General features: G+C 40.2%; 1 protein-coding gene across 1 annotated transcript in view; it reads left to right on the top strand.

The window, feature by feature from the left end:
- Positions 1 to 25,255, top strand: part of LOC132111794 (ALK tyrosine kinase receptor-like) — a 512,104-nt gene that overhangs the window by 237,767 nt on the left and 249,082 nt on the right. The window contains exon 3 of the mRNA XM_059519394.1: positions 1,637 to 1,783. Within this exon, the coding sequence (XP_059375377.1) occupies positions 1,637 to 1,783 (147 nt within the window). The remainder of the gene's footprint in view (positions 1 to 1,636; positions 1,784 to 25,255) is intronic.

Below are 25,255 nucleotides of genomic sequence, written 5' to 3' on the forward strand. Positions count from 1 at the left end.
TCAGAAGTTATATATCACTTGAAAACATAAAATCTCAAAATTCATCCTTTAAAACCCATTTTAAAATCAGACATTACATTACCATGTAAATGGCACATCAAAATCATGTTACAAAATGTTTTCAGTCATGAATTACAAAAATTTAGGTTTGTGTCATGCACATTCAAGTCTATCTTCAAAAACGTGAGTGACAGTTAAGGGGTTTATTCATTTATTTTTATTTTTTTTATGGGATGAACAAAATATACTTTGTGGTAAACAAACACTCATGTAAAAAAAAAAAAAAAAAAAAAAAAAAAAAAATTTCAAATCACACTTATTACCAGTAGACAGCAGCAGAGGAGTACTTCTACTTTTTTAAATATATTTAGAAATTATAAAATCACTATTATAACATATAAAATCCTCAAGAAATCAGAATTTGTCAGAATTGAACACTTTTTTTTGTGAATTAAGGAAAGTCTCAAACTTAATTTCAATTTGCTATTAAATCACACAATCACTGAAGTTGGTATGTTCCATATGCTAGAAAAATAATGGTACATTTAATAAGAGTGAAATATATATATTTTCTGTATATAAATAGTAGATTTTGCAGCTGTTACTGTTGTTAATAAAAGCACATTTTGTATGCATCTTAACTCAAGCTTAGTGCTTTGCTGTCAAATCTGTTTAAACAATAAACAAAATAAAAATAAACAAGAAATGAACATGAACTATTATTAGTAACTGCACTTATTAATGCAAAACAATAGTAATTTTATGATTAAATTATCTTTATTTTGAATACCCCCACACACCAGCCCCAGCGCTACCAAATCTGCTCTTGGTGCCACCATCTGTAGAACTTAGTGGCGGCAGTGTCACTGCTCTCAAATGTTAGTCTGAGTTAGGTACACAGGAATTAAACCATGAAGGGCCTTATAGGCAAGTAATAATATTTTGTAACCGATACGGAACTTAATAGGAAGCCAGTCCAGAGACTGTAAAATTGGGGTAATATGATCATATTTTCTTGACCTGTTAAGGACCCTAGCCACTGCATTTTGCACTACCTGTAGCTTGTTTATTGATGAAGCAGGACAACCACCTAGCAGTGCATTACAATAGTCCAGTCTAGAGGTCATGAATGCATGAACTAGCTTTTCTACATCAGAAACAGGTAACATGTTTTGTAGCTTGGCAATGTTTCTAAGATAGAAGAATGCTGTTTTTGTAACATGGGAAATATGATTTTCAAAAGACAAATTGTTGTCTAATATAACACCCAGATTTTTTTTTTTTTTTTTTTTTTTAGCCTTGGTCTAAAGCAAGAAGCAAGTCATTTGTAACTTTAACAAGTGCGGTTTCTGTGCTATGGTTGGTGGGAAGTCTTGTTTTTTTTTTTCACAGGATCTAGATGTAGTTTCTTATCTTAAAATCAGCCAACAGACCTGCCTTACCAGGTTTGGAGAACAATGTTACCAGCTGGGAAGTGAGTCTGAAAAGTGTGTATTAATTGAGTCATTTAATATTCAGGACTCAAAATGTCCCTAAAATTGTCCCAACACGTATAATAAATGCTGTTCTGTTAAATAATGAACAATATGGTTTACTTGTACATGCAGATGTTAGTAAAATCACTCTTCTCTTATAGATTGCTCTTCAAAGGGAAGGTCATGTGACCGTGGTCCTGCTGGATATTATCCTGAGTTTGCCTGGAGTTTAACATCAGCAGAGGACTCCTGGGCGAAAGATCAGACAATGGCAAAGACAAAAGCAAGTTCCCAGGGTTGGGGGGAAGGTAAAGAGCTTCCATTTTATACTTTTAGAGATGTTTTCTCAATGCAACAATGTGTTTTACATGGTAACATAAAAATTAATTGGTCAAAAAATATAAAAACATTAGAAAATAATGAGTTGGCCGGACTATATTTGGTGACATCTTATTAGAAATAGCTCCATATTGACTGCACAATTTCTTTTTAATAGTGTACATTTAAATAAATGCTTACATGCCTTCTAAAGAGCTATATTTGAGGTATTTTTAATTTCTAGACACATCTGATAAATAAACAAATTATGAGCAGATATATATATATATATATATATATATAAGGGGGTTAATTGAGGCATTCATTAAGCCACAAAAAGGAAAGTAAAAATGTTTACCATAACTTTGTTGCAGTGAAGGTTGTGAAATTAAGAACTCTTCAGGCACACCTCATGCACTTGAAAGACAAATGCAGGATGAAAAGTTTGATGAATGCAGAGAGTGAAATGACAGGGCTATTTACCTTTCTATTGGCTGGTGCACTTACATTCTTTGGAGACTTGTTGTAGTGTATGGCTGTCACCAGAGAAGGCTGAGCACCATGGAGAGGGGGTGGGTTTTTGGGAGGTCAGAGTAATGAGGTGAACTAAGGTAAGGCCACTGTAGTTGGGAAGACATAAGATATACTTGGAGGTTAAGAGCACTGAATTTATTTGTCTGAGTTTGTTATGGTTTAATAATTTATGTGACATAGTTCCATTTACATAAAATGTGAGATACACATTTATTTATTTTTTTGCTAAATCCATTTTAGAAATATTATCATAAATCATTATCATGCCATTGAAATTTCAGTGCTTTTCCAAAAGAGCCTGAAATGGGAATATTTACAGTTTTTTTTTTATTTTTTATTAGTTATATATTTTGGTCTTTATTTTTGTCTTTGTTTTTTCCTGCTGTGTTTGTGGCCATATATATATATACAGTACAGACCAAAAGTTTGGACACACCTTCTCATTCAAAGAGTTTTCTTTATTTACATGACTATGAAAATTGTAGAGTCACACTGAAGGCATCAAGGGCTATTTGACCAAGAAGGAGAGTGATGGGGTGCTGCGCCAGATGACCTGGCCTCCACAGTCACCGGACCTGAACCCAATCGAGATGGTTTAGGGGTGAGCTGGACTGCAGACTGAAGGCAAAAGGGCCAACAAGTGCTAAGCATCTCTTGGGGAACTCCTTCAAGACTGTTGGAAGACCATTTCAGGTGACTACCTCTTGAAGCTCATCAAGAGAATGCCAAGAGTGTGCAAAGCAGTAATCAAAGCAAAAGGTGGCTTTTTTTGAAGAACCTAGAATATGACATATTTTCAGTTGTTTCACACTTTTTTGTTATGTATATAATTCCATATATAATTCCACATGTGTTAATTCATAGTTTTGATGCCTTCAGTGTGAATCTACAATTTTCATAGTCATGAAAATAAACTCAACTCTTTGAATGAGAAGTTGTGTCCAAACTTTTGGTCATATATATATCAAGGATATAAAATATAATCATCCATTTTTAGATCACCAATGAGATTTCACTGTGGCTAATCTGTCACTCATCACAGCTGATTAAGGCCAAAAATATAGATTTGCATTGAAGAGGTTGTATTGCTTATCCCTTAATTACTTTGCACTTCATTAAGCTTTAACCCTGGCACTTTTGGGGTTTGTTTGACATCAGAGTTGATGAAAACAGAAGGTTCAAAAACCAAAGTGGAGGAACGTTATCCATTTCCCCACATTATCTTCTGTTATTGTTAACTAGCAACTCTGGAAATCAGTTGCTACTTTGAAAATGAAAATGTATTGAGATTCTGACCCAAAAATACAAGTGTGAACAGAATCCAGCAGTTGAGGGGGAACAATGAATCTCTGGTTTGAATCATGTTTGAACCTTGAAGTATAGCTGAATCAACTGTAATAGGTTCTCTTTTCTGTACCGGATTAGAAATCCTAATATACAATCTTATCAGAAGGTGTACTATCTCAACATTATACCATACTCCGCTTGCTAGCCTTGCATATACACAAATTACCTCACCACCACTTGCTTAACCAGTAAGACAATTTTGATCATCTCCGGGGGAATGTTTGGATATGTGATATATTTGAACAGGCATTATAAATAACTATATGTTGGGGTCCTGGGGGATAGGATTCTTTGGGTGTATACAGTCTGTGGGTGTTCACATTCAACTAGCACAGATTCATGTGGAGTTGCAACCCATTCTCACTCCAAAGGCGTCAAAAACCGAAGCATGGTCAAGCGCCCCTAGCGTCACTTTTATGACGCCAAATGTGCCTCTCGGCATCGAAATATCGACGCACTACGACCTTCATTGCTTTCAGTGGGAAACTTTTGGCGTCAGAATTTCGACGCGAGGACATGAGATGTTTATCGCTATGAAATCATGTTTAAGAAGTCTCATTCAGCACACATGCGATACTTGCTATCAGTTCCACAGTTTGGGTGAGTAGTCGTAAATACGCTCTTTTAATGCCTTTTATAAAATGTATTCTGTCTTCTTTATTGCCGGCAGCCATACCACCCTGGAGCCCAAGACCACTGACCACTGAGTTTCCCACTGAAGCTAAGCAGGGCTGAGCCTGGTCAGTACCTGGATGGGAGACCTCCTGAGAAAACTAGGTTGCTGCTGGAAGAGGTGCTAGTGAGGCCAGCAGGGGGTGCTCACCCTGTGGTCTGTGTGGGTCCTAGCGCCCCAGTGTAGTGATGGGGACACTATACTGTCAACAAGCACCGTCCTTCAGATGAGACATTAAACCAAGGTCCTGACTCTCTGTGGTCATTAAAAATCCCAGGAAGTCTTTCGAAAAAGAGTAGAGGTGTGACCTCGGCATCCTGGCTAAATTAGCCCATTGGCCTCTGACCATCATGGCCTCCTAACAATCCCCATATCTGCTGATTGGCTTCATCACTCTGTCTCCTCTCCACCAGTAAGCTGGTGTGTGGTGGGCGTTCTGGCGCACTATGGCTGCCGTCGCATCATCCAGGTGGATGCTGCACACTGGTGGTGGATGAGGAGATACCCCCTGACAATGTAAGCGCTTTGAGTGCCTAGAAAAGCGCTATATAAATGTAATGAATTATTATATTATTATTATTTATTAATCAGATTAGCGCCATATGTTTAATCGCTGTATTATATCGGTCATCCGCGGCTGTCTTTGAGTTTCATTGTGTTTAAATAAATGAACACAGCTGCTAATTAGTGTGATTAAACTCTATCTGTCACGTGACATGCCATAGACCTTCAATCCGTTTTATATTAATTTCAGGTTCAATGATGTAAGTTGTATTTGTAGTAAAATGGTAATCACGGCACTTACAATAGTAATAAATGAAATGTGAAGTTAAAACACAGTAAACGGGACATTTACCATGTTTTTACCACAGTAACTGTAGTTTTACTATGGTATATTAGTAATCAATACAATAATCACCAAACCAGCTATGTGTGTATCACTGTAATGTTAGTGTTTTTATGTGCTTTTATATGACAGAAATCACAGTAATCATATGTTCCCTTTCAGTCGGTCACGTTCGACATTACGAATGGGATCTCGCCCGAGAGCCCAATCACCTTTGAGTGGTACAAAATGAGCCAATGGTACACAAAGCACCTTGGTCTGCGGGATTTGCATCGCGAGCTCCGTCCCGCAGAGCGGGTATATAAGGAGCAACGCGAGCAACTAGCAATCAAGCTTTCGCTTCAGAGCCGAGCACATCGTGTGCTGCTTTCACCGGAGTGCTACAAGCAAGAGCTGGTGTTGGTGTGACGGCGCGATTCAGCGGTTCGTCTGGGTTTCCTGCGACAGCTCTCGCGTTCCCCTGAGCGCTTCAACACCTCTGAAAGAGCAAATTTCTTTCACAAAAGAGATACAGGCTGATTTGCATCTTTTAAAAGATGTCATTTCGCCCGTGTGTTTCTGGGTGCGGTCGATACATCGCTCCTCGTGACGGCCACGATCGTTGTGTCACGTGTCTGGGCTTCCAGCACGCTGAGACTGCGTTCGTGGATGGCTCATGTTCTCATTGCGGGGACATGACCATCTCGGCGTTGAGATCGAGACTCGATTACCTTAAAAGGTATAGAGTCCCCTCTGCCACACCCCGTTCTAGCTCCTCTTCTCGTAAGAGGGCTACTTCGGCTGATGGCCAGGCTGATCTGAGGGTTACTGTGTGGGCTTCCCCGAAGAGCCAACCTCCTCGGGCCACACCCCTCTCACATACGTCGCAGCTGGTCGAGTTTCCGGATGAGTTTGCTGGACCCTCTCAGGCTCCTGACATCTCATTTGGGGCTCGCGAAGAGGACCTTATGATGATCGCCGCATCACAAGGCGGACTTGAGTCCTCGGGAGATGAGGATTCAGCTGCGTTGCCTCCCTCGGGAGTGCCAGCGTTGTCCGAGTCCGATCCCGAGCTGACGGCCGTGATTTCCCGGGCAGCAGAGAGCATCAGGCTTGAGTGGAATCCTCCGGTCGAGGCTGGATGATTGGTTCCTGGGGGCTGCTCAAGCAGATCGCCAGCACCCCCCTGTGGTTCCTTTCTTCCTGGAAGTGCACCAGTTCATGGAAGGCACCTTTAACTGCCCGAAACCATTCTGGTACTTCATTGCCCTCGATGGCGGGGCGGCCAAGGGGTATGCTGGGATTCCCCCGGTGGAGCGTTCTGTTGCGATGAAACTGTGTCCACAGAGCGCCTCCGCTTGGCGTGGCGGTCCCAAGCTGCCCTCCAAGGCCTGTAAGTTCTCATCCCCGCTTGTGGCCAAGGCTTACAGAGCTGAGGGCCAGGCCGCTTCTGCCCCGCATGCCATGGCCTCACTTCAGGTCTATCAGGCCAAGCTGCTCCGGCAGCTGCATGAGGGCAGTGCTGACCCAGGGGTTTTGCAAGAGGTGCGCACTGCTACCGACCTCGCTCTCCGGGCGACGAAGGTCACTGCGCGCTCCTTGGGTCAGGTGATGTCCACTTTGGTGGTCCAGGTGTGCCACATATGGCTGAACCTGGCAGACATGAGGGAGTCTGATCGGGCTCAGCTCCACAACTCCACGGTCTCCCAGGATGGCCTCTTCGGCGACGCGGTAGAGAGCTTTGCCCAGCAGTTCTCTGCCGCCTAGAAGCAGTCTGAGGCCATCAGACACATCCTGCCCCGGTGGCACACTGCTGCCTCCACCCTGCCGCCGGCGCAGCCGCCTTAGCCTGCCCGTCGCCGAGGGCGCCCCCCTGCGGCCTCCTCCACTCCCGCTCGGCCACAGCAGCAGCCTTCACCCCGGCCCCAGCGAGGAGATGGCCGCAGAAGGGCGGTGCAACCCATCTCTGCCCCTAAGCCTGCCAAACGCCAGGCCAAGCAGGGTGTTCCTGAGACGGGTGACCCGGAGTTGGAGACGTCAGCTCATCAGGAGATGGTAGCAGGACCACTCCTTCCCCCGGAGGAGGGCCGGGGGAGAATTCTTTGTTCTCGTTTTCTTTTTGTTCCGCCACTGGCCCTGCGGCCGGTGGTACCCAAACCTTCACTAAAGAGCTGTTTCCTCTACCTCCGGGTCCCAAGAGGCCACGAACGACAGCTTCCTCGCCGCTCTCGTTCTCCTCTCCCCTTGCCAGTTTCCATTGAAAGCCGGCTCAAGAACGCTTCGCCTCTCTAGAAAATTCCCACTGACAGTTGTTTTTCTCCCTGACCTAGGGCACTCTCGGCACGGACACCCTGGCATAAGGTATGCGTTTCCCCCAGTGAGCCTTCTTGCACAGATGTTGTGCAAGATCAGGGAGGACGAGGAGCAGGTCCTCATGGTTGCGCCTTGTTGGTCCAGCCAGACCTGGTTCCCCGAATTTGTACTCCACGCAACAGCCCCTCCCTGGCCAATTCCTCTGAGGAACGACCTTCTTTCTCAGAGACGGGGCACCCTCTAGCACCCACGTACCGATCTGTGGAACCTACATGTGTGGGTCCTTGACGGGTCACGGAAGGTTTAGGTACCTTGCCACCACAGGTGGTAGCTACCATCACTTCAGCTAGAGCCATGTCCACCAGACACGCCTATGCTTCACGGCGTGAGGACCCCTGGAAATGTCCGATTTGGTCAGTGCTTTCCTTTCTTCAGGAGGGGTTGGAACGAAGGCTGTCTCCTTCCACCCTCAAGGTCTATGACCCTGTTGAAGGTAAGTCTCTGGGGAGGCACGATCTTATCATCAGGTTCCTGAGAGGAGCAAGGAGGCTCAATCCACCTCGCCCTCAGCAAGTCCCCTCTTGGGACCTCGCAGTGGTTCTATCAGCACTGCAGAGGGCTCCCTTTGAACCCTTGCTCTCAGTTGAGCTAAAGTTTTTATCTTTGAAAACTGCGCTCCTGACGGCTTTGGCTTCGGTAAAGAGGGTCGGGGACAAGCAGGCAATTTCAGTTGACGAAGCGTGCCTGGAATTCGGGCCGGCTAACTCTCACGTTATCTTGAGACCCCGGCCTGTGTATGTGCCCAAAGTTCCCACCACTCCTTTTAGGGATCAGGTGGTGAACTTGCAGCGCTGCACCTGGAGGAGGCAGACCCAGCCCTGGCGCTGCTCTGTCCAGTACGTGCGCTCCGCACCTACGTGGACAGAACTCAGTGCCTTAGGACCTCAGACCAGCTCTTTGTCTGTTACGGAGGCCAGCAGAAGGCAAAGGCTGTCTCCAAGCAGAGGTTATCCCACTGGATAGTGGATGCTATTGTCCTGGCTTATCAGGCTCAAGACCTGTCATGCCCCCCTAGGGGTGAGAGCTCACTCAACTAGGAGTGTAGCTTCCTCCTGGGCGCTGGCACATGGCGCCTCGCTAACAGACATCTGTAGAGCTGAGGGCTGGGCGACACTTAACACATTCGTGAGATTTTATAATCTCCGTGTAGAGCCTGTGTCTTCCCGGGTACTCGCCCCTTCGGGCCAGTAAGGACCTGCTCGGTGTCAATCCGCTGCCCTTTGGCCAGCCCTGTGTGGGACTAGGTGCCTCCATGTGTTGTGATTCCCCTTTCTGGGCAATCCCACGTGTGTATGTCCACAGTAAGTCTCTCCGCAGCATGTGTCTTTCCCTTGGCAAGCCCCTTGCCAGCTCTGTCGTTGAAACTTCCACCCTGCGTGCTGAGTACCTCTGAGTTCTTATGTATCACCACCTGGGTGGATACCTGCCTTCTGTAAGTCCTCCCACGGGCAGGCAGCCTGCTAACATACGTCCAGCTGGAATATGCTACCCAGTGTATTCTGTGTAAGTTATGGGCCTTCACTCGTGCTGGCCTCACGACAGGGTGTTGCTCGCGTTGCTCCTTATATACCCGCTCTGCGGTGCGGAGCTTGTGATGCAAATCCCACAGACCAAGGTACTTTGTGTACCATTGGCTCGTTTTGTACCACTCAAAGGTGATTGGGCTCTCGGGCGAGATCCCATTCGTAATGTCGAACGTGACCGACTGAAAGGGAACATATGATTACTGTGATTTCTGTCAAATGAAAATGCTTTTATTAAGAAACAAAACAGTCAATACAGTTCAGAGAACACTGGAAAAAGATCTATTTTCTTAAAAATTAAATTGTGTTGTATAACATTTTGGTCAATGTAAATGTTTCAATCTCACAAAATAACACCATGAAGACATGCATGTCAAGTGTGCAATATCATCTATAAAACTATCAGCACAGCATCAAATAAACACTGATTGACCGAACAATGGAAGACAGAGAAAGTGTTCAGGAAAACAAACACCTGCTACCTTTGACAATAACATCATGAATTCACTTCATAACTGGAACTAGGGGATGACTATGTATGAATATCTCCTTTACTAAAACTCCTGATGAGAACTGATGTTTTTTTTTTTAATGATAAAAGCATTAGGAAGACACCAAGTAAAGTTTACTGTATGAGTCTTGAAAAAGAGAACACAATGCTTTATCAATATGAAAAACTACAGTGTTCTCTGCAAACAATCTTGTAAGACAGAAAGGAAGGAAATATTATTAAATTACATTCAACTTATACATTACACTGGGTTTTGTTTAGACCATAAAAGCAGCCTCTGTAAAGATGCTGTATAATAAAATGTTAAATGCATCCATTATTAAAAGCAAGTAATTAATAGCAAGCTATAGTCATATGAATTGTGTCAGATGAGACAGTCCTGGGGCTTGTATAATATCATACAAGTGTTAAACTGAATTATTAAGACTGTGATGTGCGACTGTGTTTAGGGTTCATTTTTAAGACTTTGACCCTGTCCAGATACCCACACTTGCAGTCTTGGCCACTTGAGAGTGTGTGTACATGACAGTGTGTGCACAAGACTGTCCCAGGTCTTAATAATGCCAAAGTACAGCGTCCTTAATACACTAAACCTCTCCAATACTGCTCCGGAGCACTATACAACGCTTAGTGTATCCCATCATACATCATGTTTTGGAATAAATCGTCAGACTTTTTGCCGAGATCTCACAAGAGGTCACGGAAAGCTGTCCAATGTACAGTCATGGCCAAAAGTTTTGAGAATTAGATAAATATTGGTTTTTATAATTTATATAAGTTTTTATAATAGCAATTTGCATATACTCCAGAATGTTATGAGTGATCAGATGAATTGCATAGTCCTTCTTTGCCATGAAAATTAACTTAATCCCAAAAAAACCTTTCCACTGCATTTCATTGCTGTCATTAAAGGATCTGCTGAGATCATTTCAGTAATCGTCTTGTTAACTCAGGTGAGAATGTTGACGAGCACAAGGCTGGAGATCATTATGTCAGACTGATTGGGTTAGAATGGCAGACTTGACATGTTAAAAGGAGGGTGATGCTTGAAATCATTGTTCTTCCATTGTTAACCATGGTGACCTGCAAAGAAACGCGTGCAGTCATCATTGCGTTGCATAAAAATGGCTTCACAGGCAAGGATATTGTGGCTACTAAGATTGCACCTAAATCAATAATTTATAGGATCACCAAGAGCTTCAAGGAAAGAGGTTCAATTGTTGTAAAGAAGGCTTCAGGGCGTCCAAGAAAGTCCAGCAAGCGCCAGGATGGTCTCCTAAAGAGGATTCAGCTGCGGGATCGGAGTGCCACCAGTGCAGAGCTTGCTCAGGAATGGCAGCAGGCAGGTGTGAGCGCATCTGCACGCACAGTGAGGCCAAGACTTCTGGAAGATGGCCTGGTGTCATGAAGGGCAGCAAAGAAGCCACTTCTCTCCAAAAAAACATCAGGGACAGATTGATCTTCTGCAGAAAGTATAGTGATTGGACTGCTGAGGACTGGGGCAAAGTCATATTCTCTGATGAAGCCCCTTTCTGATTGTTTGGGGCATCTGGAAAAAGGCTTGTCCGGAGAAGAAAAGGTGAGCGCTACCATCAGTCCTGTGTCATGCCAACAGTAAAGCATCCTGACACCATTCATGTGTGGGGTTGCTTCTCATCCAAGGGAGTGGGCTCACTCACAATTCTGCCCAAAAACACAGCCATGAATAAAGAATGGTACCAAAACACCCTCCAACAGCAACTTCTTCCAACAATCCAACAACAGTTTGGTGAAGAACAATGCATTTTCCAGCACCATGGAGCACCGTGCCATAAGGCAAAAGTGAGAACTAAGTGGCTCGGGGACCAGAATGTTGAAATTTTGGGTCCATGGCCTGGAAACTCCCCAGATCTTAATCCCATTGAGAACTTGTGGTCAATCCTCAAGAGGCGGGTGGACAAACAAATACCCACTAATTCTGACAACTCCAAGAAGTGATTATGAAAGAATGGGTTGATATCAGTCAGGATTTGGCCCAGAAGTTGATTGAGAGCATGCCCAGTCGAATTGCATAGGTCCTGAAAAAGAAGGGCCAACACTGCAAATACTGACTCTTTGCATAAATGTCATGTAATTGTCGATAAAAGCCTTTGAAACGTATGAAGTGCTTGTAATTATATTTCAGTACATCACAGAAACAACTGAAACAAAGATCTAAAAGCAGTTCAGCAGCAAACTTTTTGAAAACTAATGTTTATGTAATTCTCAAAACTTTTGGCCACGACTGTACAGTATGTGAAATATTGATAATTAGATATTAAAAATCTCTGTAAACACATAAGTGTCCCATAAGGCAGTGGCTCCCAATCCTGGTCCTGGAGAAGCCCAACACTGCACATTTGAGATGTCTCCCTGATCAAACACCCCTGATTCAACTCATCAGCTCATCAGTGAAGACTCCAAGACCTCAAAAGTGTGTTTGTCAGATAAGAGAGACACCAAAACCGTGCAGTGCTGGGGTTCTCCAGGATCAGGATTGGGAAACACAGTCATCAGGTCATGAAAAGTTCGACACACACTTGTGGTCATCATGCTCACTTGAACACTAGGCCAAATACAGGAAAGACGTCAAATAAGTAATCAAGTGTTCAAGTGCAAAGATGGCAAGTGTGGGTATTTGGACAGTGCAACAGTTTAAGAAACAACAAATGCTGTACAAATTATAACCGCAGGAATGTTTGATAAAAGGGACAAACTATCACAGACTCACTGCTGCAAATGTCTGCCTCCGTAGCTTTCTGCCTTCTCCATTTCTGAAGGAATAACTCTCCAGAAACACCACTGGGCTGAGTGCTTCCTTTTCGTCTTTTCAGTTAAAAATAAAAATAATAAAAAAGGGGAGAGAAAATAAAATTGTATAATATACAGAATGTTAATAATGATCTTTGAGCATAATATTTAGATATAAACTGATATGAATTAACTGCAAGATGAAAAAATAAATTTTTTTATTATTTATTTATTTTTAATTTGTTTTATTTTTTTTGATTTACATTAAAAGGTATTAAAAGCATGGTACAGAACATATGATTACTGTGATATCTGTCATATAAAAGCACATAAAAACACTAAAATTACAGTGATACAAACATAGCTGGTTTGGTGATTATTGTATTGTTGAATGTTTATTACTACTTGGGGAAGTCGTGGCCTAATGGTTAGAGAGAACATATGATTACTGTAATATCTGTCATATAAAAGCACCTAAAAACACTAACATTACAGTGATACAAACATAGCTGGTTTGGTGATTATTGTATTGTTGAATGTTGATTACTACTTGGGGAACTCGTGGCCTAATGGTTAGAGAGTCGGACTTGCAACCAAAGGGTTGTGAGTTCGAGTCTCAGGCCGGCAGGAATTGTGGGTGGGGGGGAGTGCATGTACAGTTCTCTCTCCACCTTCAATACCACGACTTAGGTGACCTTGGGCAAGGCACCGAACCCCGGCATAAATGGCTGCCCACTTCTCTGGGTGTGTGTTCACAGTGTGTGTGTGTGTGTGTTCACTGCTCTGTGTGTGTGCACTTCGGATGGGTTAAATGCAGAGCATGAATTCTGAGTATGGGTCACCATACTTGGCTGAACGTCACTTTCACTTTCATATACCATAGTAAAACTACAGATACTGTGGTAAAAACATGGTAAATGTCCCGTTTACTGTGTTTTAACTTCACATTTCATTTATTACTATTGTAAGTGTCGTGATTACCATGATTTTACTACAACCCGAATTCCGGAAAAGTTGGGACGTTTTTTAAATTTTAATAAAATGAAAACTAAAGGAATTTCAAATCACATAAGCCAATATTTTATTCACAATAGAACATAGATAACGTAGCAAATGTTATAAACTGAGAAATTTTACACTTTTATCCACTTAATTAGCTCATTTAAAATTTAATGCCTGCTACAGGTCTCAAAAAAGTTGGCACTGGGGCAACAAATGGCTAAAAAAGCAAGCAGTTTTGAAAAGATTCAGCTGGGAGAACATCAAGTGATTAATTAAGTTAATTGATGTCAGGTCTGTAACATGATTAGCTATAAAAGCTTTGTCTTAGAGAAGCAGAGTCTCTCAGAAGTAAAGATGGGCAGAGGCTCTCCAATCTGTGAAAGACTGCGTAAAGAAATTGTGGAAAACTTTAAAAACAATGTTCCTCAACGTCAAATTGCAAAGGCTTTGCAAATCTCATCATCTACAGTGCATAACATCATCAAAAGATTCAGAGAAACTGGAGAAATCTCTGTGCGTAAGGGACAAGGCCGGAGACCTTTATTGGATGCCCGTGGTCTTCGGGCTCTCAGACGACACTGCATCACTCATCGGCATGATTGTGTCAATGACATTACTAAATGGGCCCAGGAATACTTTCAGAAACCACTGTCGGTAAACACAATCCGCAGTGCCATCAGCAGATGCCAACTAAAGCTCTATCATGCAAAAAGGAAGCCATATGTGAACATGGTCCAGAAGCGCCGTCGTGTCCTGTGGGCCAAGGCTCATTTAAAATTGACTATTTCAAAGTGGAATAGTGTTTTATGGTCAGACAAGTCCAAATTTGACATTCTTGTTGGAAATCACGGACGCCATGTCCTCCGGGCTAAAGAGGAGGGAGACCTTCCAGCATGTTATCAGCGTTCAGTTCAAAAGCCAGCATCTCTGATGGTATGGGGGTGCATAAGTGCATACGGTATGGGCAGCTTGCATGTTTTGGAAGGCTCTGTGAATGCTGAAAATATGCTTCCCTCCAAACAATGTCTATTTTAGGGAAGGCCTTGTTTATTTCAGCAGGACAATGCAAAACCACATACTGCAGCTATAACAACAGCACGGCTTCATTGTAGAAGAGTCCGGGTGCTAACCTGGCCTGCCTGCAGTCCAGATCTTTCACCTATAGAGAACATTTGGCGCATCATTAAACGAAAAATACGTCAAAGACGACCACGAACTCTTCAGCAGCTGGAAATCTATATAAGGCAAGAATGGGACAAAATTCCAACAGCAAAACTCCAGCAACTCATAGCCTCAATGCCCAGACGTCTTCAAACTGTTTTGAAAAGAAAAGGAGATGCTACACCATGGTAAACATGCCCCGTCCCAACTATTTTGAGACCTGTAGCAGAAATCAAAATTGAAATGAGCTCATTTTGTGCATAAAATTGTAAACTTTCTCAGTTTAAACATTTGCTATGTTATCTATGTTCTATTGTGAATAAAATATTGGCTCATGTGATTTGAAAGTCTTTTAGTTTTCATTTTATTAAAATTTAAAAAACGTCCCAACTTTTCCGGAATTCGGGTTGTACAAATACAACTTACATCATTGAACCTGAAATTAATATAAAACGGATTGAAGGTCTATGGCACGTCACGTGACCGATAGAGTTTATCACACTAATTAGCAGCTGTATTCATTTATTTAAACACAATGAAATTTAAAGACAGCCGCGGATGACCTATATATTACAGCGATTAAACATATGGCACTAATCTGATTAATAAAGAAGACAGAATATATTTTATAAAAGGCATTAAAAGAGCGTATTTACGACTACTCACCCAAACTGTGGAACTGATAGCAAGTATCGCGATGTGCTGAATGAGACTTCTTGAACGTGATTTCATAGCAATAATAAACATCTCATGTCCTCGCGTCGAAGTTCTGACGCCAAAAGTTTCCCACTGAAAGCAATGAAGGTCGTAGTGCGTCGATATTTCGACGCCGAGAGGCACATTTGGCGTCATAAAACAGGTTGAAGAGCTTTAAGCAGACTGATGTTTTTTTTGCTTCCAGAAATGCCCACCAACACTGTGCTGGTCTCTAAGCATGCCCCATGTTTTTTTTTTTGTTTTTTTTTTTTTCAATAAGGAGCTGATAGGAGCACGATCAGATAATCAACCAATTCAGCACAGGTGGAACTCGTTCAGTTAATCAACTTAAAGGGATAGCTCACCCAAAGATGAAAATTGATGTTTATCTGCTTACCCCCAGGGCATCCAAGATGTAGGTGACTTTGTTTCTTCAGAAAAACACATAGGAGATTTTTAAAACAAACCATTGCAGTCTGTTAGTCATATAATTCAAGTGGATAGGAATCATGGCTAAAACATACAATAAAAAAGAAAACATACACAAACAAAATCAAATTAAACCCGGCTCGTGACAATACATTGATGTGTAAAGACACAAAACGATCGGTATGTAAAAGTAACTGAACAGTATTTATATTGTTTATTATTGTTTATTGATTCACTTCAATACCTGAACTGTCTTAACTGAATGAACACCTCCTCGAAACACAGCCTGCATGTGAGGCATCTTCCATTCCACTTTGAGACACTCCTAGTTGAGATTTTAGAGATAGTGTTAATTGTCAATTAGAGATATAGGTGGTGGTAATGCACTTATTTGAGTCTGTGATCCACCATAAAGCAAGAAGTAGACTCCTCACGTGAAGGCTGGGTTTTGAGGAGGCACTCATACAGTTCAGGCATTGCAGTGCATCATAGGTAAAAAAAAAGAAAAACAATATAAATACGGTTTAATTTCTTGCACACACTGATCGTTTTGTGTCTTTCCATATCAATTTATCGTCATGAGCCATAGGGTTTCATTTGGCTTTGTTTGTGTATGTATTTTTTTTTTGTATGTTTTAGTCATGATTCCCATCCACTTACATTATAAGACTGATAGACTGCAATGGCTTGTTTTAAAAATCTCCTATGTGTTTTTCTGAAGAAACAAAGTAACCTACATCTTGGATGCCCTGGGGGTAAGCAGATAAACATCAATTTTCATTATCTTTTCATTAAACTATTATCTTCCCATACTAGGGATTGGGGGAGTTCTCTGGGTTGTGTGCCCATGTTGTTCCGGTTGTGGTTACCTTGTCTTTGAACCGGCACAATCATTGTGTTGTTTGGACTGTGCTCACGGTGAAGCAACACTCATGAATGGTTCACGTCCTGCTTGCGAGGACCTGTCCATAGGAACTATCCACCAAGGGTTCTGGGCACTGAGCATGCCACTTAGCTGCGCCCAGCCCCAGCCCAGTTCATTTCTTTCCGGGGTTGCACATGGAACTGACAAAATCATGGAAGGTACCCTTCTTGGTCAGGACACAATACACTCTTTCCTCCAGGTTCAGCGTGGTGGTATACGGAGGTATCCCAGGTGGAGAGAGAGGTTAAGGTGAATCTTTGCCAAGGCACAGGGCATTTTTTTCAGTTTGCCTTTGAAGGGCAGGCATATAAGTACAGGGTGAGATCTAAAATGTGGCAAAAGTTCAGATGGTCTCTGTATGCTTTGGAGAACCCGCAGTAGGGTAATGCTGTCTCCAAACAGAGGATCTCTCTTAGGATTGCGAATGCGATCCTGACAACTTATCAGGTCAGAGGCTTACTATGCTCACTGGGAGTGAGGGCTCACTTGAACAGGGGTGTTTGCTGCTGCATCAGCTTTAGCGAATGGGGCCTCTAGCAGACATTTGCAGAACTGCAGGTTAGCCCACGCCTAATACATTTGCAAGATTCTACAATTTGAAGATGGAACCAGTCTCACCCAGAGTCTTGAATGCTAGTTCTTAGAATCAGGTGACTAGTACAGTGTAGAGCTTGCACAGAGTACCTCCCCCTGTCTCAGATGGCATATGCGCCCATTGAGCACAGTTCAGTTTCTTCAACTCCAAACTACCTTCCCTCACTTAAGCACTTTTAACATGGCTAAATTTGGCAGAGTAACTCGCTATTAGAATCTATTGCGAGGTATTATCCCTTGAGTGAACTCTCATTATGGGTTAGTGCCCCATATGTAGTGGCATCCCTTGGAGGCCCCATATGTGTATTATTCCACTGATTTGTCTGTTAGGGTTCACGGTCTCCCCTTGACAGACATTTGATCTGTCACAAGGTTCTGTGCTTAGTAGTTCTCCACTTATGTGGAGCCCACTACAGAATGAGCTCTTGACTATCTTCCATCACATAAGCACTTTTTACATGGCTAAGTTTGGCGGAGGAACTCGCTATTAGAAAGCATTGCAAGGTAGTATCCCTTGAGTGAACTCACATTATGGGTTAGTGTCCCATATGTAGTGGCTTCTCTTGGAGGCCCCAAATGTGTATTTTTCCTCTGACTTGTCCCTTAGGATTCACTGTCTCCCCTTTACAGACATTAGATCTGTCACAAGGTCCTGTGCTTGGTAGTTCTCACCCTTATGTGGAGCCCATCACATAATCACCTGTACGTGAGCCTTCTTTCCGTAAGTATTTTACCTCCCCTTTGGGTAGGATGTGACTTTCATAGAGTTATTTCCCCCACGGGGGAACGGATGCTTTCAGGGTTAACTATTAGGACTTTCAGAAGTTAATTATACTGTTTTCTTAACAAAATGAGAAAAGGCTCCGACTGAGGTGACCTCCACCTTCTTGGCAGCTCTCCCATATATTGGACAGTGAGGTCATAAGTCTTGGGCACCGGAAGGTTACGAGGAGGAGAGATGGATATGGTCATTGTCTCTTAATGCAGTTCAGCAGCTGTGGTGTTTTGTATAGGCTCGCAAACTTCGATACAACATTGAAGTCACTGACTGAATGGGAAGGTCTTGGTTATGTATGGCAACCCTCATTTCCTGATTTCCCTTATGCCACAGCTCTGAACTGCTACTGAGTGGGTTGAGATGCTTCTCGACTCCTCAGAACAGAAAGAGTGAGGAAATGTTATGCTGTCCTATTTATACCCAGATGTCTGGGGTGTGGCCAGCTATGCAAATTTTGTTCACCAATTTCATTGTCATATATATATATATATATATATATATATATATATATATATATGTTTCCATGTGTCTTGCTTAAGTGACAATCTGACACACTATACTTATTTACATTATACTGTGTACATATTAAATAATAGACAATGGTTTCAGTTTTTTTTTCTTTTTTTTTAAACATATCATCCCATTTTGAAAGTAGAAATGACATATTCTAATAAAAAGGAAAAGAGTGAATAGGAGAGCTGGTACAGCAATTTTCTTTTTGGAGAACAAATCAAAATGGTAACCTTCCTATGGCCTTCACTCACAACAAAAATATAAATCATAATTTCCAGTCAAATCTGAATACTTTATGCATTGAATACCAGTTCACAGCTTAGCTGCAGTTCTGCTTCAGCTTCAGAAATTTTCACTTCCAATAGGTTTCTGCTACTAGCGTCTTATATTGCATTCCAGAGAACTTTCAGTGGCAGTGGCGCATGTCAAACAAGCAGCTAATTGAAGTTTCCACTAAACACGTTTATTTATTCATTTGTTTATTCAGTCATTTACTTATGTGGGGGATTAAAATGCACCAGTCTGGGGTGTGCAGTGCCCAGGGATCTGGCTCCCTCTGCTGAACCTAACCAACCTCTTCACTTATGGAGCCCTATGACTGCTGTTGACTACTGGAAAACATGGTCTTTACAGTCTACTACCCCAGTAAGAGTCTGACAAACCAGATATAAAAAGATGAGGACGTTTTGATATAAGAAAAAGTGGTTCTTCCAAATTCAGGTTTCATTGTGGGTACCCAATGGACAAGTTTTAAAGAATATCAATACAGAGCTTCTCCATATACTACACACATAATTAAAGAATCATCTGTGATAAACAACATCGTTATTCGATTGTTTATTGTTATGAGAATCATCCTCTCTGAAAAGTTCTTAAATCACATATGGTGGCTTTAATATGTCAGGTTAGAGGTCAACTAGTGCATGTTTGAGGCAAATGATGTTTAATGTTGTCCATCCTAACCCTGATGTGTCTTGATCTAACACTTAATGAGATTTGACAGTCAGACAGACAGGCCACAAATCTTTGGAGGTCTTTAGAACTCATTGTGACATGAGTTATTCTAAAAGTACAAAATAAACATTTCAAAACAATCCAAACAGCCCAAGGCTATTACTTTTATTACTACTATTACTACTAATAATAATAATTATAAATAATTTTAAATGCATTTGGTCACACTAAAATGTCAAACTTTTGATTCAGTGTACTTACTGTATACGTGCATAGTTTCTGCAAAACTATCACACGATTTGCTTCAACAAATATATTGTATGTGAATTTGAAACATTATTACATTACAATAATGTTAATTAAGTAAAATTTATGGGGGGGCCTAATATGAAACAAAAATGGAACTTTTAGACATCCTTAAATGTCTAAGAATGGCATGAAAAGTCTCATGATTAGGCCTACCTGCAAATCCTTCAAAACAAAGTATGATACAATTGTCATTATAACAGTTACATAGAAAAGTGAACTATTGCACACTTTTAAAAAGAGCTGCAATTGCATAACCATTACATGACGGAAGGCGCAGTTATGATTTTGATAAATATTTTGGACCTTCAGGAAATCTGTGACCAAAGTGACAAAAATGCTTATAAATAAAATGTTAGATAAATATAAAACCCAAGTTCAGTTGCTTTTTAATTAGTTCAACGTGACCTTTAATATTCATAAATGTTTTATATTCATAAACCTCTTGTTTCACCCTGAGTAGATCAGTAGATGAACAGAGTCATAAATAGTAAAATTGTTTACACATTAATAGCATAAACATTTACTGAAACTACATCTTTTGTGGAGTTTCTCATATTATCATATTAAAATAGTAAAAGAACATATTTTTGGACAACACTGAAGATCCAAGATGCAAGGGGCATTTTAAACATGCTTTTCTAATCCATGTTTGTGTGCCTCATGAGAACTGCTTTGCAGTATTTGTTCAAAAAGTTGCCCTGCAATGTACCTGTGTACCTCTGGATTTCAAAGAAATGCTTCAAAAAGCATGTGATAATTCTACCACAAGTCTTCTGGTGTGTCTGTACGTTTTCTCTCTCTACTGGATTGGCTAGCCAGGTACAGCACACAAAAATGGTTCTGAACAGAGCTGTCCTGCTCCTGTAACCATGGGAACATAGCCTGATTCTGTGCTCTGTTGAATAAGAGCATGTTGCTGTTAGTTGTGTTAGCTTGTGATGTTCTTTAAAGTGAAGTGAAAGTATACAAGCATCTTAGATGCTGTGCATCTTTTGGGCCTCTCTTGCATCTTTTGGGAATATATATAAGTATCACAAATTTCAACCCTCTGATTTTCTTTGTGCCCTGATAACAGCTGATATAAGACAATTCAGTTTTTAAAACAGGACTTAAAATGTTCTTGCATTTTTTTTTATTTTTTATTTTTTGCTATATCAAATTGGACAATGGACCATTAGTAAGCAACGATTTTTAAAGTAATTCCAAAGATGCTCAGTCAACTGAAGTCTGGCCTTTAACTACTGTACACCACTCTAGGAAATGAAACGTTTCAAACTTTATACTTTTTTTTTCAGTTTACATTTTAAACCTCTCCAGCCTGGTTATTTATGTATGTTATAACTGTCTATTTGGAAGATAAATTATTTTCCAAATACCATTACTCTTGCATATTGCAGCACGTTTTCCTGCAGGATTTTTCTGTACTTAACTCCATTTATTTTCCTCCTATCTTGAGTTTTCCGGTTGCTGTTGCAGAGAAGTATGCCCTATGATACAACCACCACCATTCTTCAATGTAGGGATGGTGTTCACAGTGTGATATAAAGCAAAAACTACATGTGGAAAACTTAGCCTTTTTTTTTTTTTTGTATTTAGCATTTAGGCCCAAATGTGTAGTTTTGGTCAAATGAAACCATCTTCCTCCAATAGCCTTTTTATTATGCATACATGCAGTTTTATTTTTCCATAGCATTTTATGCTGGGCGTTGCAGCATAAATGGCTGCCCACTGCTCTTGATGTGTGTGTTCCCTGCTGTGCAGAGCACGATTTCTGAGTATGGGTCACCATACTTGACTGTATGTCACGTCACTTTCATACCATATGATATTTTATTAAAGTCTGTATGTCATGTACATGTAAACATTTCATGAACTTTTACATTGCATTAGTATTTTCTATTACAGGTTCACATTAGTAATCCTTTAAGGTTTTTTTTTTTTATGTATTATAATTTTTTTAATGTTAATAAGCAAATGCTAGCTATGACAATACTTTCTAAATCTTTTTAACATTTGCTGCTGCTAATGTACCATTACTTTTAAAATATGTTCTTAACACTCTTAACACACTTCCTTTTCGAAGCAGCTTGCAATGCACATATATAATTACTAATGAATACTAAAACAATAATAAAATAAAATAAAATAGAAATACTGTGGTACTACTACAGAGATTATCATTACATGGCATTATTTGAAGTAGAATAGGAAGACGGAACAAAGAAGCAAAGTTAAGTAGGCTACCCAGTACAGGTACATCATTTTATACACTGATATACAGAAACGATCATGAACTGCTCTGCAACATGTTGTACAAATGTTTTATTCCTAAAAATATCTAGAATTTTGAGGTTTTGTGTTATTTGGTGCTTGAACAGTTCAGTACAATGAATGGAGGAGCTATTTTAAATATTAAACTATATTTCACTGAGTACAATCCACTTATGGGATTTATGGGATAAATCAGGTAGAAGCAGATCTTCAATTTAACAATTTCTGGTTATCACTTTTTACATTGCATGTAACACCCACTTTTTAACAGTCCAATCAATGGCAATTTTCACCTGACAAGCTGATTGAACTTGTAGACTCAAAGCAGGCATTTTTAAATGAAGTGTTATATTGGTTGCATGTTTTATATTCTGGTCCTCAGTTGTGTAACACATAAAACTATCAGTTTTAGTTTTACCTCAGTTCAGATTATCTCCAGAGGGCAATGGCTGTCCATGGTATGTAAAGTAAATTAGCTACTTTCAAATAAATTGACAAAGATGTCTGCTTACATGTTTTGCCATGGCTACTCACCACACCGGAAGATAATTATAACAATAAGCACAAATTACAGCTACATTGTACATTTCAAAGAAGAAAATAAGACCCTCATTATCCCTAATTGTCACTGTGATGTGATTAAAACACTGTCTGCACTTTGTCCAATTAGTGTGCATATGGTACTGTAGGTCTTTTGACGTTGTCATAGTCGGTGTGTATTTGTGAGGTTGTGTATTGTTAATGGTGTTTACATGTAGTGGGAATATTAAATCTGTCTGATTATCTTTTTTTTTTCTTGGCAGACAGCCAATGGGGTAAAGTACAAACTCCATTATTGGCCAAACAATGCTTGTTAATGGCTTTTTTTTTTTTTTTTCCAGATACTTGTCTTTTCCAGAAGATTTCACATGTAATGTCCACCTGCTCACCGTTGTAATATGTTTGAGGTTTAATTTGTATTTCCAGATGGCATCATTATATGCTTATAGTGAGGTTAATGTCCTCAATGTGTAAAGCTTGCGGCTGTGTATGTCTGTGTGTGCGTCTATGGAACAGACTTAATTCTCAAACTATGATTCAGTGAAGAGCTTCTCAAATAGTTTCACTTGAGATCCCAGATTTCCAAGAAGCATAATCAAGCTACCCAGAACAGTGACAGAGAATTGTTAAACATCATTCTGATATACAAATCAAATGTAGAAACTACCATGAACTGCCCTACAACATGTTGTACAAATATAGCTTTTCAAAACATCTCTAGAATTTTGAGGTTCGAAATTATTTTCTGGTGCTAGAGTTGATTTAAATACAATGAATGGAGCAACATTTTTAAAAATTAAACTTAATTTCTCTGAGTGCAATCCACTTAACTTTGTAAAACAGAAGTTTATGTAATAGGTTTGTGCTGAGACTATATGGATCATTTATGTAAACAGTATATGAAAACTGGTCACAGCCACGTGATTGCATGGGAGTGGATATGGTTAAAAAATGTTGATAATAAACATTATTTTATGACATTATATTGGTCCCCCCCCACCCCAACAAAAAAAAGGTCAGTGTTTAACAAGTCTATGTGTTTTGGCATTTTGGAGGCTAGCATTTATGTTTCTAAGTTTGAGAATGACTGTAATAATTTTAAATGCAGTGTATTGCTATACTTTTCCACAATAGTAACCATGTCAGTAGTCACTATTCAAAGCTGCAGATGTCAAAATTAATATTGAGCCTGATTAAGGGATGTTGTGTGATTTTTCAAGAAGTCAATTAATCACTGTCTGCATCTGGATGGAGAGTGAACTGTACTGACACCCAGCAAATGTTCCAACCTTACCTGCAGTATGTTTCTTGTTTGAGCATTTCTTTAGGAATTTTTCTACAAATATTATTTGTGAGTTTATTTATTTATTTTATTTATTTATTTTTAGCTCTGTATAAACCCTGGAATACACTACATGATTTTTGCCCTGGTTTCTTGCCTATTTACATGAGAAGTTGATGCTAGTTGCTGAAAGTCAGAGTCAATTTTACAGATTCGATTTTACAGATACCATAGAAAATATGGAATATGACGATGAGTGTATATGATGGTCACAGACTCTGATTTTTTAGCTTCAGATTATGATTCCATCCATTCGGAGGATATCAGACATGTTTGATAGTTTCAGCCAATTTTAGAACACATGTTGTTTTCATTTGTCATGAGTCTTCTAGCAACAAGGCAACAAGTTTGTTGTGATCGGAACGACTTGAAAGTCTGGTATTTTATAACAAAGCTGCAGATGTAAAAATTTTATTTTAAGTCAGAGTAGTACTTATTCCTTCTTAAAGAGGGTGTTCGATTTAGTTTACCCATAAATGTGAATTCATGCATTACCTACCAAACATGCCCTAATGTGTATTAGCCTATGTGCACTATTCATACATGAATCCATAAGACTCCAGTGGTAGTTAAAGATAGCTCTTATTGTAAAATGTTACCAAATTCATTTATGTTCAGAAAATATTTGAGAAGAGTATTTAAGATAATTAATTTCGGTAACACTTTATTTTAAGGACCGGTTCTCACTATAAATGCTTATTAGCATGCATACTGCTAGCACATTGGCTGTTTCTTAATACTTAAGCACATATCAATGCCTTATTTTGCATGACCGTAGTTTAGATCCTTTAATCCACCCATACCTAAACTTAACAACTACCTTACTAACTATTAATAAGATGCATATTAGAAGTTTTTTGAGGGAAAGCATATTAATAATGATTAAATTAATAGCAAATATGTGTTCCCTAAACTAAAGTGTTACCCTGATTTCCACTGTCTACAAAATACAATTGTATTAGTGTTTTCTAGGTTGTATTTTCTTTTACCTTGCATAGTCTTTGTTTCTGAAGGCTATTCACACAACTTGTAGCTGTAAACTGCCTAAATTGGCTATAGCTTCAAAGTAAATAGATTTAATTGAATCAACATGCCAAGTTTAACTGGATGCACCGTCTTTGACATTAGCAACACATGTGAAAATTATCTCCATTCTTTTAAAAAACTGAAATGTCAGTTTATTTTGCTGTCCTTAACTGTATACATTTTATTATTTGCATTTAGCATCTTTTAGAAACTCCTGATTTAACATAACACAGCATGCTACCAATATTTCATTGGAATGCAGAAAAATATGTTCATGCACAACTATCATCCTTATTAAGGGAGGAGCAATTAAAGTTTCCATTCTTTGAGTTTTACTTGAGCCCAGAGGAAGCTTTGAACCTTCTT

The sequence above is a fragment of the Carassius carassius genome, chromosome 31, assembly GCF_963082965.1.
Source record: "Carassius carassius chromosome 31, fCarCar2.1, whole genome shotgun sequence".
NCBI classification, from domain to species: domain Eukaryota; kingdom Metazoa; phylum Chordata; class Actinopteri; order Cypriniformes; family Cyprinidae; genus Carassius; species Carassius carassius.